General features: G+C 43.0%; 1 protein-coding gene across 4 annotated transcripts in view; it reads left to right on the top strand.

The window, feature by feature from the left end:
- Nucleotides 1-5,858: 5,858 nt before the first annotated feature.
- SBSPON (somatomedin B and thrombospondin type 1 domain containing) overlaps nt 5,859-15,765 on the top strand; it is a 31,808-nt gene continuing 21,901 nt past the window's right edge. For 2 of the 4 annotated variants that reach the window (XM_090283727.1, XM_090283726.1), the window contains exon 1: nt 5,859-6,184. In XM_090283727.1, coding sequence (XP_090139853.1) covers nt 5,971-6,184 — 214 coding nt within the window. In that variant the 5' untranslated portion in view covers nt 5,859-5,970. The remainder of the gene's footprint in view (nt 6,185-15,765) is intronic. The other 2 variants (XM_090283724.1, XM_090283725.1) reach the window with 1 other exon arrangement.

Here is a 15,765-nt window from a genome sequence, read left to right as displayed (position 1 = left end):
AGGCACTTCTCATCTCCCCTTAAATACAAGTGTCTGTGCTTACCACCGTCTCGCCGCTGTCACCGCAGCTGCCGCTGCCAGCACAGCTTGACCTTTCTGCCCTTGCTTTACCCCTCATAACTGTCCAGACAAGCACCACTTCTTTATAACTTCATATGTTGGACTTCCCTGTAGCTTTATTTTCTGAAACTTCTGGTTATTTCTAGTTTTGTGGTAGTTGTATTCCTTCTTAGATGTGGAGGGAGATGGAGCGTGTCAGTCTAGGCCTCAATCTTGGCTGGAAGTTGTCTCCTCTAAATAAGCATAATTTTTTTTATCATCTCTCCTTGAACTGGAAGATTATAGTCAGAGAATGTTGAATTTGCCAGAGATTTTATAGAGCTTCTCAAGGCCCTTCATTTTATAGATAACGTTCTGTAGCACAGAGAAATTAAAATATGCTCCTCAAACTCATACAACTAGTGAGTTATGAAGACAAAAACATATTTTCCATCTTGTGATTCTGAAATCAGCTTTTTAAAAACGATTTCATTCTTTATTAATCACCATGATTGATACACACCCATGCAAGCATTATGATGAACTTATAGTTAATCTGTGAATGTTAATGTCTGTCTCCAAACTGATTCTTCTGATCTCAACTTGGAGAGACCTGGACTCTGCAAAATGACTTCCTCCACTGCATTCCTCACAGTGTACCATTAGGGTCAAATAAAGCAGGTGAGATCTCTCTCATGACTTATATTTCTCCTTAAGCTGAATATTAGAATTTTTGAGCTAAAAGGGTCCTTAGAAATTTTCTTGGCTCACACCTTCAAGTTACATGGAGACATTGAGGTCCAGGGAGCCTAAATGAACTGCCCAATACCAACCATTGGAAGAATCTAGAAGCCATGTCTTGTGACCCCCAGTGCAGGGCTGCTTTAATTGTACCATATAGTCTGACACAATAGTTTATGAAAAGGAATTGTAAAAAGGAAATTAAAGTATGTTTTTGTGTTAAAGTCCAGAGAACAAATATAATAATTACCACTAATTACCAACTCATTCTTATATATCAGGAAATGAACCAGACACACAGACATTATCTAATCCTTTCTTCTTTGTTTCCATTTTATAGATCAAGAAGCTCAAAGAGTTTACAATAACTTATTTCATGTCACATAGCTGGTAAAGTAATAAAGCCACAGTTCAAAACAACTTTTCTTTTAAAACCTAAGCTCTCCACTTTCCATGTCACTTCTGTTGGGTGCTTTTGTTTTAAGCCACAGAAACTGCAACAAACTGGCATAAATTATAAGAATTTATTGGGGCAGAGGATTAAAAAGGGAAGTATGACTTCAAGTGTCATCCCGGCTCTGCCTTCTCTGGCATGTTGAAAAGATCTCAGGCTGGCTCCAGCCCCATGTGTCCTCAGTCACATCCAGGAAGGGCGAATGAGAAACTGAATCATCTGTCAAACACATGTCCCGATCCTGAGCTCTTCTTGGACCACTCTCTGGACTTGTCTACAGAATGAAGATGGAATTAGTCCTCACAACCCATCACTAGAGCTGGGAGTGAGGTTAATGCACCCCAAGTGAACTGTTGTCACATAAAGGAGAGAAGAGTGCTCCCTCCAGAAAAGAAAATCGGGGGGACTGTTAGAAAAAGAACAGAAGAATGAGTATTTTGCAGGCAACCCAATGCATTTGCTTAACTACCTCTGTATTCACTCCATGTTTGTTTAACAGATAGGGTGAAAGATACACAATGGCAGCCTAAACCGTGATGGTGTCCCTGACGGCTTGCTCTAAGGTTGTAGAAGAATTGCTCAAGGTACATTATGCACACTCATCTTAAGCAAAAATCTTTAGATTCCTGCCTGCACGATAGGCATTATTAAATGAACAGGCATTAGCCAAGGCAGGACTTTCCCCAAAGGTACAGTATTGGGGCTTTTCCTGGAGGCTAAAGCTGCACTTCCTAGGGAAAAAGTAAAGGGACTAATGGTGACCCAGTCAAATTCAATCTTCTCATCTGCCCAGCTCCAGAGTCTGCTAGACCGCCTCCACCCATCACAGCACACACAATGACTGTTTCATGCCCACCATATCCATGAGACCTCAGTCTCCCTAGGGAAGACTGATTTTCCCCTGTCTGTGGCCTTCAGCCTGGAGAGGGCTGGGCTTGCGCCCTTGGAAAACTGGGGAGGTTGCTGAGCTCTCTGAGTTTTCCCTTCAACCAAATGAGAAAATGAACATCTGCCTCATTGGATTATCTGTAATATCAGGTTATGAAAGTGTTACCTCTTTCTAGTTTTCATTCAGAGATGCACATTTACTCCTATTTCAACACCTCTGAAACTGAGATCCATTCTTGCAATGAACTGAATATTTGTGTGCCCCCCAAATTCATATGTAGAAACCTAATGATCAAGGTGATGAGATTAGGAAGTGGAGGCTTTGGGCGGTGCTTAGTCAAGCTAGAGCCCTCATGAATGAGCCCAGGGTTCTTATGAAAGAGACCCCAGGGCGCTCGCCAACCCTCTTGCTGCATGAAGTTACAGCTAGAAGGTACTGTCTATGAACCAGAAGACAGGTCTTCGCCATGCACCGAATATGCCAGCACTTTAATTTTGGACTTCTCAGCCTCCAAACATGCGAGGAAAAATTTCCTGTTGTTTACAAACCACCCACTTTATGGTATTTTGTTAGAGCAGCCTGAACAGACTAAGACAATCCTGCAAACCTACAAACACTGTACTCAATCTTAGTATTACATAAAACAATGGTGAATCTTATAATCAAAGGTGTCTGATTGTCAACAAAATATGATGTTATTAATATCCATGGAATATTCTGCCTCTGACAAATACCCAGAAAACTTGCCTAAGGATCAACTATTCAGTTTGTCAACCTCAAGAGATTCCCTTTACATTCCTGACAGCATCCCGAATGCCTTTAGTCATTTCCCATCCCTTTTACATTTTAAATGTATCCAAGGTTTTAAAAATTATTTTTATTTTCATTTTTACATATACTAGTTACACGTATTTTATACAGTGCTAATCTTAGTTGCCCTTTACTTTGCATTACCATTTGTCTCACTGCCACCACCGAGCTTGAAGTAATGGGAAGAACTTTGCCCTCATTCTAGTCCAGCTTTGCCCCTAGTAGCTACATGTCTAATCTCTGTCATCTTGCCAATTTTGCAAGGTCCAATGAGATCATATATGTGGATGTCCTTTAAAATTACTGCATTCTGGAATCTGTGGACAGAAAGGCCTTCGTTCCCCTCTGCAGTTTGACCAGTCTTGGACAGCTTCCAACGACAACACTTCAGAAGAAAACGGTGTCTTTTGAGGTGTGTTTGAATGCTTCCTGTATTCACCCACATGATCACTGGGATGATTTCTGCTCTAGAAACATCTACAAGACATGGAAAACAAAGTGACCAATTGTTATATTTGACTGCACCAAGTTTCCAGTAAGAATGTGAGCTCCTTTGTTGTGAATGTCAGTGTTCCCCTGACTTTGCCGCATTCCAGGAGGAATTGCTTCCTTTGCAAGGGTCACTACAGGTGCCTTATTGTGAGGTTTTGAAGACGGTGCAAGCTTTGACTGGAGACTGTGAGTTTCTTTCAGTGTGACTTTCCAGAGACAAGCTCCCTTCTATGTTTGACAGTCAAGTAGTAATCATGTATTTGTGGTTTTTGTTTTTTTCTTTTTAACTTTCTGTGTTCCCCTACTTTGCACACTGTTAAAACTGAGCTTGTCTCTTCCTTGGCTTTAGGCTTAAGTTATATAGAGTGGGAGTAGGGTAGACATAGTAGGACACTGATAATTACTTAGTGCTCACTTTGTGTTCACACATCACCCCATTTGTCTAGACATCTCACAGCAATCTGTAAAGGCTTAGTGTTTTGTGCTTGGGGTGAACACACTGAGGCGATTTATCAGAGATCATAACATCAGAACTAATCCCAAGCCTCCTCCTGAACACAGACCCCAATCTTTTGCTTTTTGCTTTTGGGTTTTGGTTTCATCTGGGTACAAGAGAAAAAGAAGTGAAAAATAATAACTGAGCAAATATTTGGCATTATATTTTCAATTCTCTTAAACTGGAGAACATCTTTTTCCACTTCCTGTGTTCCTTTCATGCTTTATTCTTAAAAATGAATGTGTCAGTGAATCATTTTCTTTTACAGGTTTTCTGGAACAATTTCAGATTCTAATGGCATTACAGAATAACTCTAGCTAAAAGCATTCCATAAAGCAGACAGCCTTGTGGAAGAAGTAAGGAATAAATTACATGAATGAGTTAGTACAAAGCTGCTAATAAAACCTACAATACAGGTAAAAAGCAGAGGGTATAATTTGCTGACAGAGCTATTTAGTACTAACTATCAAGAACTAAAGATATAAAAAATAAAAAGGTAAAGATTATTTAAATGGCAAAAAGTAAGAGAGACTTAAATAGGAAAACAAAAATAAATTTTCTACCCTGACCTTTATTTATGTAAATAATCACAAAGAAAATTTTTTTTGATATGGAGTGTGTTTTCTTTGGATGATGGAAAAAGATTACATTTTCATTGGTCAAACTTTGTGATTAGAGTTCTAAGACACAATTCTTACCATGTATTAAATCTTTATCATTTCACAACTTTTATGCTTGTTTTTAATGTTTGATTACTGTATTGTTTTACTACTTTTGCAGTAAAGTTTTTTTTCTACATTGTTACTTTTCTCTTTAAATAAATTCCTCTTTGAGAAGTCTGTAAGAAAAGGGAAAAAATTGTCTGTAGATGAATCAGATTTCATAGCATAGATACAAAAAACTATGGTTTCTCACAAAAACTATAATAGTTTAAATGATTTAAGAACATAAATTGAAATGGAACTTTCAAGATAATTTAGGTTAACAAAAAACGTTGCAGAAAACATTTGGAGAGAAAGGTGGAAAAAATGTGTTAGGCAAGCACTTTATTAAAGAGGAAGTTATTTCTAAGATATCATTTAAGCAGAATTTCTTTGGGGAAACCTGCTTTCACAGAAAGCACAGCACCGTTCAGATTTGGTTTCTCCTTCCCGTCACATTTTTAATATTGTTATTCTATTACAGTAGTCCTAATTTCCCCCTCTTTGCTCTCCTCCACCCAGCCCCCATCACCACCGGTCCCGGTCCATCCCCACACCGCTGTCATTTCCAAGGGTCATTCATATGTGTTCTTTGACTAGATCCTTCCCCTTCTTTTTCCCGTTATCCTCCTTCCTCTTCCCCGCTGGTCGCTGTCAGTCTGTTTCACGTTTCCATGTCTCTGGTTCTATTTTGCTCATTAGTTAATTTTGTTCATTAATTGCTTCTTCAGTGAAGCAAAGTGGCGTTTTCCTCGGGTAGGGAAATCCCGTTGTAAAATGCTGCAGAAAGAAAGGATGCTTCTTCAGTCATATCTCGATTTTGAGGGCTTCTGTGGCCGCAGGGACTAGTGTCCCAGAATAAACACAGCTAGCGCACCCCTGGGCAAAGTCAGGGTGACTGGCGCTCTCTGTGCTTCTGAGACCCCCTTGCTGTACAAGGAGCGCACTTCGTATGCTGCCTCGACAGTGACAATGCCCACTCGCTAACGTGTCCGTAGACGTTAGGAAGCGAATTTGGCGCCAGGGTAGGTGGACCCGGCTTCTGGGATGCTGGGATCCCAGGACACCTGCCTCTCCGCTCGCTCCCCGGCGGTCCCGTGGGCTGGAGCCGGTGCCCTGAGCGCCGATTTCGGGGCGCCCAGGGAGAACGCGCCCCACCTGGGCCCGGGAGGCCGCAGCACCCGCCCCACGGGAAGGGGCGGTGCGGGGGGCGGGGGACGCGCGCGGGGTAGGGCCCGGCCGGTTGCTCCTGGCCAGCCGCTGCGGCTGCTCAGGAGCCGCAGCTCTCCGAGTAAGTCGGCCCTTGTTCCGAAGGTCTGCGCGCCGCAGGCGCCGCGGAGCGCTGGCCATGAGGACCCTGTTGCTGGCTCTGTGCGCGCTGATACGGCTGTGTCCCAGGGCGCTGGCGGGCTGTGTCGAGGCGGAGCTCTGCTGTCCGGGCCGGGACCCCTCTTGCTTCGCCCGCGGCTGGAGGCTGGACAGGGTCTACGGGACATGCTTCTGCGACCAAGGCTGCCGCCTCACCGGGGACTGCTGCTTCGACTACGACAGGGCGTGTCCAGGTGGGTGGAAGGGCCGAAGGTGGGGCGCCGGCCATTCGCCCGCAGCCCAGGGGCACAAGATCCCACTCCAAGGACCGCAACCCGTAGTACCTTTCATCCTAATGGCTCCAGTCCCTCTAATCCCGGCCCCTCTCCAATCCCTCCCCACCCATGTACGCCTAGCTCAACCAGCTTCTTCCATCCTAGGGTCCTCCAGACCCTTCCATCGAGGTATACCCAACTCCATCCTGGAGTTCTCCACCCAGCCCCTTGTATCCGAGTACACCCAGCTCCGTCTGTCCAGGGTGGTCCAGTCGCTTCATCTCTGTACACCGCAGGCTCTTTCCCCGAGGTGCCTCCAGCCCCACGTTATCTAGACATACTGCTCCAAAGCAACCGTCCCACCAGAGTCTGGATGGAAGGTGCTGGAGCCCTCTGTAACTTGAAGGGTACAGGGTCACACCTCTGCCGGATGAATTCTTCCACTCAGGAACTCCAGTTTGACAGGGCCAGCTCCTGTGTGGAGAAATGGCACTGGCAAGTCCTGGGGCACACCCCTGGGCAGGGTTCCTTTATTTTCTTTGTGTTAATCCTTAGGCATCTTAGGGGTGGGTGAGGGGTAATGAGGGAAGGAACATGTAATGATCCCACTCAGTGCCTGGGCTTGCTCTGGAAGGGGACTTCCTCCCGTAGGTCTTGGAGGAGCACAGTTGGCCTCACCTCTGACTCCATGTTGTAAACATAGCCCTTTCTCATCTAGGGTCCATTTGCTCTCTAAATTCGATTTTATCTAGATTGTTTGATAAAGATTTTTATCTCAGGATTCGTGTTATATTTTAATCCCACCGATTTTCCTTTAGGGTCAGTCTTTTTCACTTTTACATTTCCCACAGTATCACAGCCTCTGATATGGGCTCAATAAATGCTTCTTTAATTAAATTGAAAGGTAAAGGAAGAAATGGTGAGTCTAGTCCTAAAGAATAAGGTATACCTGATATAAGTCAGTTCTGGAAATAAAAGTGGCCCTGCTCCCTGTTAACCACAATCACCCCTGAAAGCCACACAGATATTAAAGTTTGGCCTCAAGGATCTTGGGGTTGTGGGGTCCTCAGCATCTTCATGGAAGAGTCACCAGCAGGGCTGCATCATTCCCTGGAGAGCTGGTGCCTGGTAGAGAGTTGTACCCCTTCTGCCCCTTTCTGTAGGAAGAGGTCACCAACCCATGCCTGATGGTCACCAGGCCTGCTGCTGAAAGAACACAGCTGAAAAACATTAAGATTTTTTTAACCTTATTAAAAGCTAATGATTTACCTACCATATTGATCTTCATTTCGATAAGTTTCTTTCCCTTTCCTGCTCCAAAGCCAGGGTATTTTACTACTAATATAAGGTGAAAAGTCAGCTATTTAGAGAATGTAGTGCCCTGTGCCACTACATTCTCCGTAGCCCCATCCTACACAAGCCTGTTTTCCTCAGTTACCCACATCTCCAAGTGAAGCCTGTCCACTGTGGTAGCCTCTGTCACTCAGCCTTCGCCCGTGAGGGGTTTGCCTGCATTTCAAAGGTAAGTACAGAATTCTGGTAGTTCAGATCACATGCTCTGGGAAGCACAGGGACACAAAGATGATGAAGGTACAGTCTCTGCCCCCTTGAAGTTCATACTCGAACAGGGAAACAGACATGCAAGACCACATGCAACACGGTTAGTGCCAAAGTAAGGACCTGGAGGCTAGAGAAGAAAAACTCAGAGGACTAGAGGAATTCAGAAAAACTTCCCAGAGGATGTGACCAGCAAGCCTAGTCTTAGGGGATGAGTGAGAGGTTTCTAAAGGGGAAGAGAATTCTTGGAGGATTCTGGCAGTTACCTGTGGATGTTGGCCTTTCATGCCAGGCACTGGGCTAGTCCCTGAGGCCACCCTGGCAAACATGGCCGATCTGGTGAACACAGTTTGATATGGGGATTCAGGCACAGAGAGGAATGGGGGAAGGCAAGACCAGTGTTCTGAGAAGGACTGGCTTTCTAGTGAGGGCTAACACCACTATGAGTAGTTACAGAATCCTCAAAATCTTTATTTGGTCAAAAATAAATCCCTGATTTTCAGTCCAGGAAGTAAAAAATGTTATTTAAAAAGCCTTCATTTTTGGAGTGAGGATTTATTAAGGACTAGCAGATGACCTTACCACCTCTGGAAGGACTCAGAAATCTAGCCTAGTGGAAGACATGGGACTGAAGATGCTCCTTGTTAGTCAATTGTCTGTACCTGGAGTTTTGGTGGGGAAAGGAAGAAGAAAATAGAACCAACTGGAAGACAGCACTTGGTGAAACTGAACCTGCTGACCCCTCAGAGTTTAGGGTGAGAGTAAGGGCACTGCGGAACCCTGGACAGACACCATAACTGAGCTAGCTGACTTGCGGTTTCGAGAAGGTGGTCTGTCTTAGCATTTCACAGCTGCAGAACTGAGACTGTTGGGGACTCTGCACTTACTAAGTTATCATGCAGGGACAGTGGAGTGAGAGCTGAACCCAGGCTGCCTGACTTCAGGATGCCATCATCAACTTCTGTGCGTGCCAGTGCAAGGCTGTTATTTATTCCCATGTAAATCAAGGCTCTGCAGTGCTACTCTATAGACATAGAACCATTCTGCCAATAAGAATCTCTTCTTCTTACTCAATGCTGTGTTACCTATTGATGCTCCTGGAAGCCTTTTTTGATTGAAATGACATTAAATGTGAACAGAAAATGGAACTGTTGCAGAAATTAGCATGCCTTACTTCTATTCCTTCTGACTTTTTCATCCTGATAAACAGATGATGATGATGATGATGATGATGATGATGATGATGATGATTACTATTATTATTATTTTGGTGTGGCTAAAAGATAAAATACTGGAATTTTTTTTTTCTAAATAGAATGTTATTTATTATTATTATTATTTTTTGCTCAGTTAAAATAAAAATAAGTTATTGGATCTGTAGAATTACTGAGCTGCCCAAAAATCTGTTCTGAAACTAACTATCTCAAAAATTCTCATAATGATGGGTTTTAATACCAACTATACATCTTCACCCCCACCCCCCCAAATATAGGAAATTTTCCTTTGACCTGATCAGGGATGTGGAGAAGGGGACAGGTAGAGGAAGGAGGCAGATACACATTACTTGCCCTGGACAAACTTCTGGGAAACCTGGCTTATCAGGCTAAGAACACCCCAGTCTCTAATTCATCAGCCTAGTTCCTGATCATGGGAACAGTGGGTTGCATTAGATCTTGGATGAGAAATTTAAGGAAAGAAGAATAATTAACCCACATGGAGAGGGTCAAACACTGAGAAGCTTATATGGGCCAATCTCTTCTGGGTTTATAGAGAATGTAAAAAAAAAATACCAACTGGCCAAACCTGCTGACATCATATCTGGAGGAAGATGGGGCACCGTACTTGAAAACGTGGGCTCTGTCATTCACTCAGAGGCTTACCCAGCATCATTCTGTGCCAGGCCCTCTCGTGGGCACCACACAGCTCCAAACTGACTTAGGTCTCATACCTGCCAAAGTTATACGCAGACCTCAGAGACATTAAGTGTTCAGTTCCATACCACTGCAATAAAGCGAGTATCACAATGAAGGAAGTCATAATCTTTTTTCTGGTGGAAGGTCTTGCCTTCATTAAAAAAAAAAAAAAAAATCTGCAAAGCGCAATAAAATGAAATGCAGTAAATCAAGGTATGCCTGTATTCTTCATTTTATGGACAAGGTGTTCAAAGAACCAAGAGGTTAGAGGTTAAGCAATTTGTCCAAGATTACACCACTAATAAGTAAAGAGGATGTGAACCCAGGAACTCTGGATCCAGAGCCCACACGTTAAAACACATTATGTTTTTTGGTGCCTCAGAGAAATGAGGCTTTATGAGAAACTGTGTACATACTTTGCAGGGTAGACCCTGGATAAATCTTGGTGAGCCTTCTCTCTCCATTGACCATGTATTCCTCCAGGGCAAAAAGTGTGTCCTGCTCCTTTATGCAATCCCTGATAGCTATTACGACACCTTGATAACATTTGTCAAGACATGTGAGCCCTCATTGCACCTATGGCACATTACCTGTGGCTTCACAGAGCATTGCAGTTGGGGCGTATCTACATGTCCTTTTAAAAATAACATTTTTCTTCCTTGACTACAAAATATACATTGCAGAAAACTCAGAAAATATAGAAATGCACAAAAGAAGATAACAACTCACCCAGACACTTACTACAGGAAAAGCATCATTATCTTCTAAATTTGCATCCCTTTTTTTTCTGGGTTTACATGGTACATAAAATTTCATTTTTCAATTGAAGCAGCCCATTTCATTGTCTTGCTAGCAATTTATGCACTTGTCCAGTTAATGTCTTGGAAGGAAAAAAAAACCCTACTGGGGGTGAGATAACATGGTTTCTGATAAACAATTGATCATTTTATTGGAGCTCTTTTGAGGGGGTAAATTGTCACTTGGACAATGTAGTCTCATTGGATCTTCAGAGAAGTTTTGACAAGGTTTCACAGAAAGGGATATATATATATATATATATATATATATATATATATATATATATATGGAGAGAGAAAAAGGCAGGTAACGTACATTTTAAATTGTGTCCCTATGGGATGTGTGTGTGTGTGTGTGTGTGTATAAAGAGGCTTTCTTTTTCTTCCATAGAATGTCAGGAAGCAAAGCCATATATAAATGGCAGGGCTGTGGACAAAGAGTAAAAAGAATATTTCCTTAGGAATGAATGAACTCAACAATGTGAGAGAGAAGGTACTTGATTGTGGGTGGCCTTAACTTTGAGGTGGCAAAGAGCCAAGCAGGCAGGGCCAGATCACAGAGGTGAATGCCCGACTGTGTGATTAACTAAGGAGACACAGCTGCCTGAGAGGAAGAGCAAGGCCTTCCACTAAGAAGTAATTCAAACTATATTTATGAAATGAAGGACTCTGGCTGCCAGTTTAGTTTGTTGCTGTGTGTGTGTGTATTTGGCATCATCAAGAAAAGCATTAGAGAGAAATATATTTTAAATTACTCCTTGGTACCTAAAGACTGAGAACAGTATGTCTTGTTTTGGCTGTCACAATTTGCTGAGGCTTGAATGGACCTAGTGATAGTCCAGTGGTAGTTTTGAGAGCGAAAGTATTGATAGAATTATGGATCCAAAAGCTGGAGTCATCGACCTGAAATCTGTACTGCAGGGAAGGGGGCACTGCTGAAACAAAATGCGTCCCTGAGTTGCACAGATAAGATAGGCACAGATATTTTTTGCACCATATTCTGAAATTCTTTTTTTTTAATGTGTTTTATTGATTATAATGTTACATTTGTCCCAATTTCCCTTCCCTCTTCTCCCCTCTACCTGGTGGCCCCCCTCCCTCCAGTTGTCCCCCCTCTTTTAGACCATGTCCATTAGTTGTGCATATAGTTCTTCTTAACCCCTCTCTGTCTATTCCATTCCCTCCTACCATGATCCTTAATTCCTATATCATCTCCCTCCCTCTCTCTCTTCCCCCTCCCTGCTGACCTCCCCCCAATATGTTCCCCATACCCGTAGTTCTTTTTCCACTCTCGTTGCCTGTTTAGTTTGCCTTTGTTTCAATTCCCTAGCTTCCGTTGTTGTTTCTTGTGATGCAGTTTTCATTTTAGTGTTCATAATTTTGATCCTCCTTTTTCTAAACTAGTTCCTTTAAACATCTCATATAACAGTGGTTTGGATCTAATGAACTCTTTCAGTTTTATTTTGTCCTGGAAGCACTTTCTCTGCCCTTCTATTCTGAATGACAATTTCGCTGGATAGAGTATTCGTGGTTGTAGTTTTTTGCTTTTCATTACTTTGAATATTTCTTGCCAGTCCCTTCTTGCCTGCAGGGTCTCCCTTGAGAATTCAGCTGATAGTCTAATTGGGACCCCTTTGTACATGATTCTTTTCTTCTCTCTTGCTGCTTTTAAGATTCTCTCTTTATCTTTAACTTTTGACATTTTGATTATAATGTGTCTTGGAGTGGTTCTCCCGGGGTCCAGTTTTTTTTGGAACTCTCTGTGCTTCCTGGACCTGTAAGTCTATTTCCTTCCCCAAGTTTGGGAAGTTCTGCTTTATTATATTTTCACTTAATTTTTCAATTTCTAGTTCATCTTCTTCGCCCTCTGGCAAACCAATGATTCTTATGTTGGGCCTTTTATAGCTGTCCCAGAGGTTTCTGATCCTCTCATCATTTTCCTTGCTTCCCGTTTTTTCTCTCTGCACTGGTTGACTGTTTGTTCCTTCTCTGTGTTCTGGTTTGTTGATTTGAACTCTGGATTTTATTTCCTCACCATCTGTCTTGCATGTGGTTTTGTTCCTTTCATTATGAGTGTTTTTCGATTCTTTCTCATCTTTTCCCAGATCTTTTGTTAATTCTGTAAGCCACCTGATAACAATGGCGCTGAACTGAGCCTCTGACAGATTTCTTATTTGTTCATCTGTCAGATTCTTCATCTGTTGCCTGGTGAGCTGCGCCACCGGGATTTCTATAGTTGTCTGCCTCATTTTGACAGATGCGTTTTGTTTTCTTGAGCCGGCTATAGGGGGCAGTGCCTGTGTACTCGTCACAACCCAGCGACCGGCAGCAATCCGCCACCTTTTTCACCGCCTTGTGGCCCTTTGTCGTCACAACTCAGCGACCGGCGCCGTTCTGCAACCTTTCTCACTGCGCTGTGGCACTTTGTCATCACCGCCCAGCGACCAATGGCGATCCGCAATCTATTTCGCAGCGCTGTGGCGCTTTGTGTGGGGGCGGGGGTCCAAGATGGATTCACACAGTTATTCCGCTAGGAGACCGGGATCTGTCCTCCCGCCCTCTTGGGCCTCACTGTTCAAGGCGATGTGGTGGCTGCTTTTCCCAGCGTTGGGGTCGCGAGCCGCCGGGGTTCGACTGCAGCCGGGATTGCTCTCCCTGCCGCTGTCCCTGGTGCGACCGCAAACAGCACCACCCACTTTCGCTCTTCCTACCTGCCCAAAGGGCGCCGCTGGTTTATAACTTCATATGTTGGGCTTCCGTGTAGTTTTATTTTCTGGAATTTCTAGTTATCTTTTGTTTTGAAGTAGTTGTATTCCTCTCTAGTTGTAGAGGGAGACCGAGCATGTCCGTCTAAGCCTCCATCTTGGCCGGAAGTCCTCATATTCTGAAATTCTTCAGTGAAGGAAATTTAGCACAGATAAAAGGAAAAACCACATCACACCACAGATAATAAAATTAAAGAAGTGTGTTACATTCTACATGTAGTGCTAGCAGTAGATACGAATGGATTAGAAAGGATTTGAAGATGTGTGGCTGCCAGGAGAAGCTGGGGTCTTTCTAACCTGAAGGCGCAGGAGGCAGTGCCTTCCAGCAACCCACTTTGAGGCCATCATTGCCAGGAGAGCTCAGCCAGCTCTGGGCCAGGTTAAGAATCCCTTGTTTTGGGCTCTGAGAGTTTCTTCTGTCTTTCGCACTCTGGGATCTCTGTCAGTGCTCTGGCTTCTAACTAATGCTATGAGCAGAGTCTATTTCAATGTTGAACATTATTTAGGAAGTATGAGGAACTTGCCCAGTGCCACACCTTTCACTCATTCATTCACTCGTTCATTCAGAAAATATTTTTTTGAGTATCTACCAAGTGCCAAGCTCTGGGCATGAAGTGATAAACTCAACAACAATAAACAACAGAAAATAAAGATGTTAATTATGAATCATGGAGATGCTAGAAAGCAAGGAACACTAAGCTCTGCGAGGAAACAATTTTGAAGGGTGTGTGTAGGGAGCACTGGGAGATGACTTAGCTAGGCTGGCTGGAGAAGGACTCCCTGAGGGGGAAACAATTCATCTGTGACCTAAAAGATTAGCTGAGCCCAGCCATGCCCAGTGTGGGAAGAACATTCCCGGCAGAGTGAACACATAACAAAGGTCCCAGAGTGTGAAAGAGTTTGGTGTCTTCCAGGGGTCAAGAGACCAGGTGGCTGGAGCTTGGCACAGAGGCAGTAGGGGTAGGAGACTCTAGGTGGGAGTGGAGAGGCAGGCACATGTTGGTCACACACAGCAGGGAGTTTTAATTCAATAGCAAACCACTTTTTTAAGAAATCACTTAAAATTTATTTTAAAAGATCAGTGGTACATCTTTTAAAGTCATTGTATGCAGCTATGACTGGATACCCTGTTAGGACATGTAACAATGTGCCCTGCTTTTGTGCACAGACCCATCACTGAAATATATACTTAGTTTTCTTTTCTTGGCCTTTCTCCCTATGGCCATGGGAGAGGCATCTGATAACCAGAAAGCTCTTGAGGAGGGGGGACTAGCTGGTACATCAGGAATGACTTGATAATTCCTCATACTCTCGATCTTTCCATTATCTCACTTCCCAGCAAGCTGAGGGCCATAGGTGCCCACTGGGCCTGAAGCAGGAACTTGGGTGTCTACTTCAAATCTTTGGTTTCTCTTCTGTGTCTACTTCACTGTCTCTGTTCTGCATTCCCTTATTATGCTTCTTGGGATCACCTCCCAAATACATGGTTTGCATTCAAATCCATGTCTCAGAATCTACTTTTGGGGAAACTCAACCTGAATATTATATTGAGTTTAAATAAAGAAGAAGAAAAAAAAGGGCTTGCCAAGCTTCCTGGTGCAATTAAATCTAGGCTTTGATCCCCTAAAATAATGTCAACATTAGGAAGCTGGGACAAGCTTGGACACAAAGGTAATCACGCTGCTCACTAGGTAACAGTCTGTCAGGCCCCAGTAACAGTGAGTGAAATGTGAACATTGAGAAAGTCAGTTTAGAAGAAAAGAATATTTTGATATGTTTTATGTAGATATAAATTAGATATGTTCAATGGGACAGGGACAAGAACATTTATAGAATAGTTCAAAGGAGAATTTGTGTCCTGCAGTGTAATATATGACTGGTGGTGACAAGTTTGCCTGAAGTTTCCATACTTCCTTTGACCTCTGTGACCAAAGATTGCTTGTGATATCAACTCCTTCCAGTCCAAATCATCAAAAGTTCACAAGTTAACCAAGAATGGATTTGTGTGTGTGTGCAGATAGAAATAAATACCTCAAATTAATCTTCCAACTCAATATTTTGTGGAACAGCTTTTGTGAACACTATAATTCTACAGGAACTTTGTTCCTTTTGTGTTATCATGCAGCCATCAAGATGTTGTTTAGGGTCCCAGAGTGTTTGGATTCTCTTTATGAGGCTGTGAAAGTCATTGATTGGAAAAACAGGACATAACAGTTTTTCAAGGACAAACTTGAACCAAATAGGAACAACAAATGATTCAATTATTCTGTAATTTGAGAATTTTCCCTGTAGGTCAAATTGAACAAAATAAATAAACATTGGACATGAGATAAGAAATGTTGAAGAAATACTGGGTGACTGCATTCAGCCATACAACTCTCCGCAATGCCATCTTTTACCACATGGGTAGAGTATAACCCAAGGCCTTTTACAAAAACCTGTCATGTCCGAATGTTAATCTTTGAAACAAATGTACTTTTTAAAAAGTGTATTAGTCAGTGTCGTTCAAGTCCAAATATGAGGGCAGG

Source organism: Furipterus horrens, unplaced genomic scaffold (genome assembly GCF_987537825.1).
Source record: "Furipterus horrens unplaced genomic scaffold, mFurHor1.1.pri manual_scaffold_7, whole genome shotgun sequence".
NCBI lineage: Eukaryota > Metazoa > Chordata > Mammalia > Chiroptera > Furipteridae > Furipterus > Furipterus horrens.
Note: the sequence above shows the minus strand (reverse complement) of the source record. Positions and strands in the feature narration are given on the sequence as shown.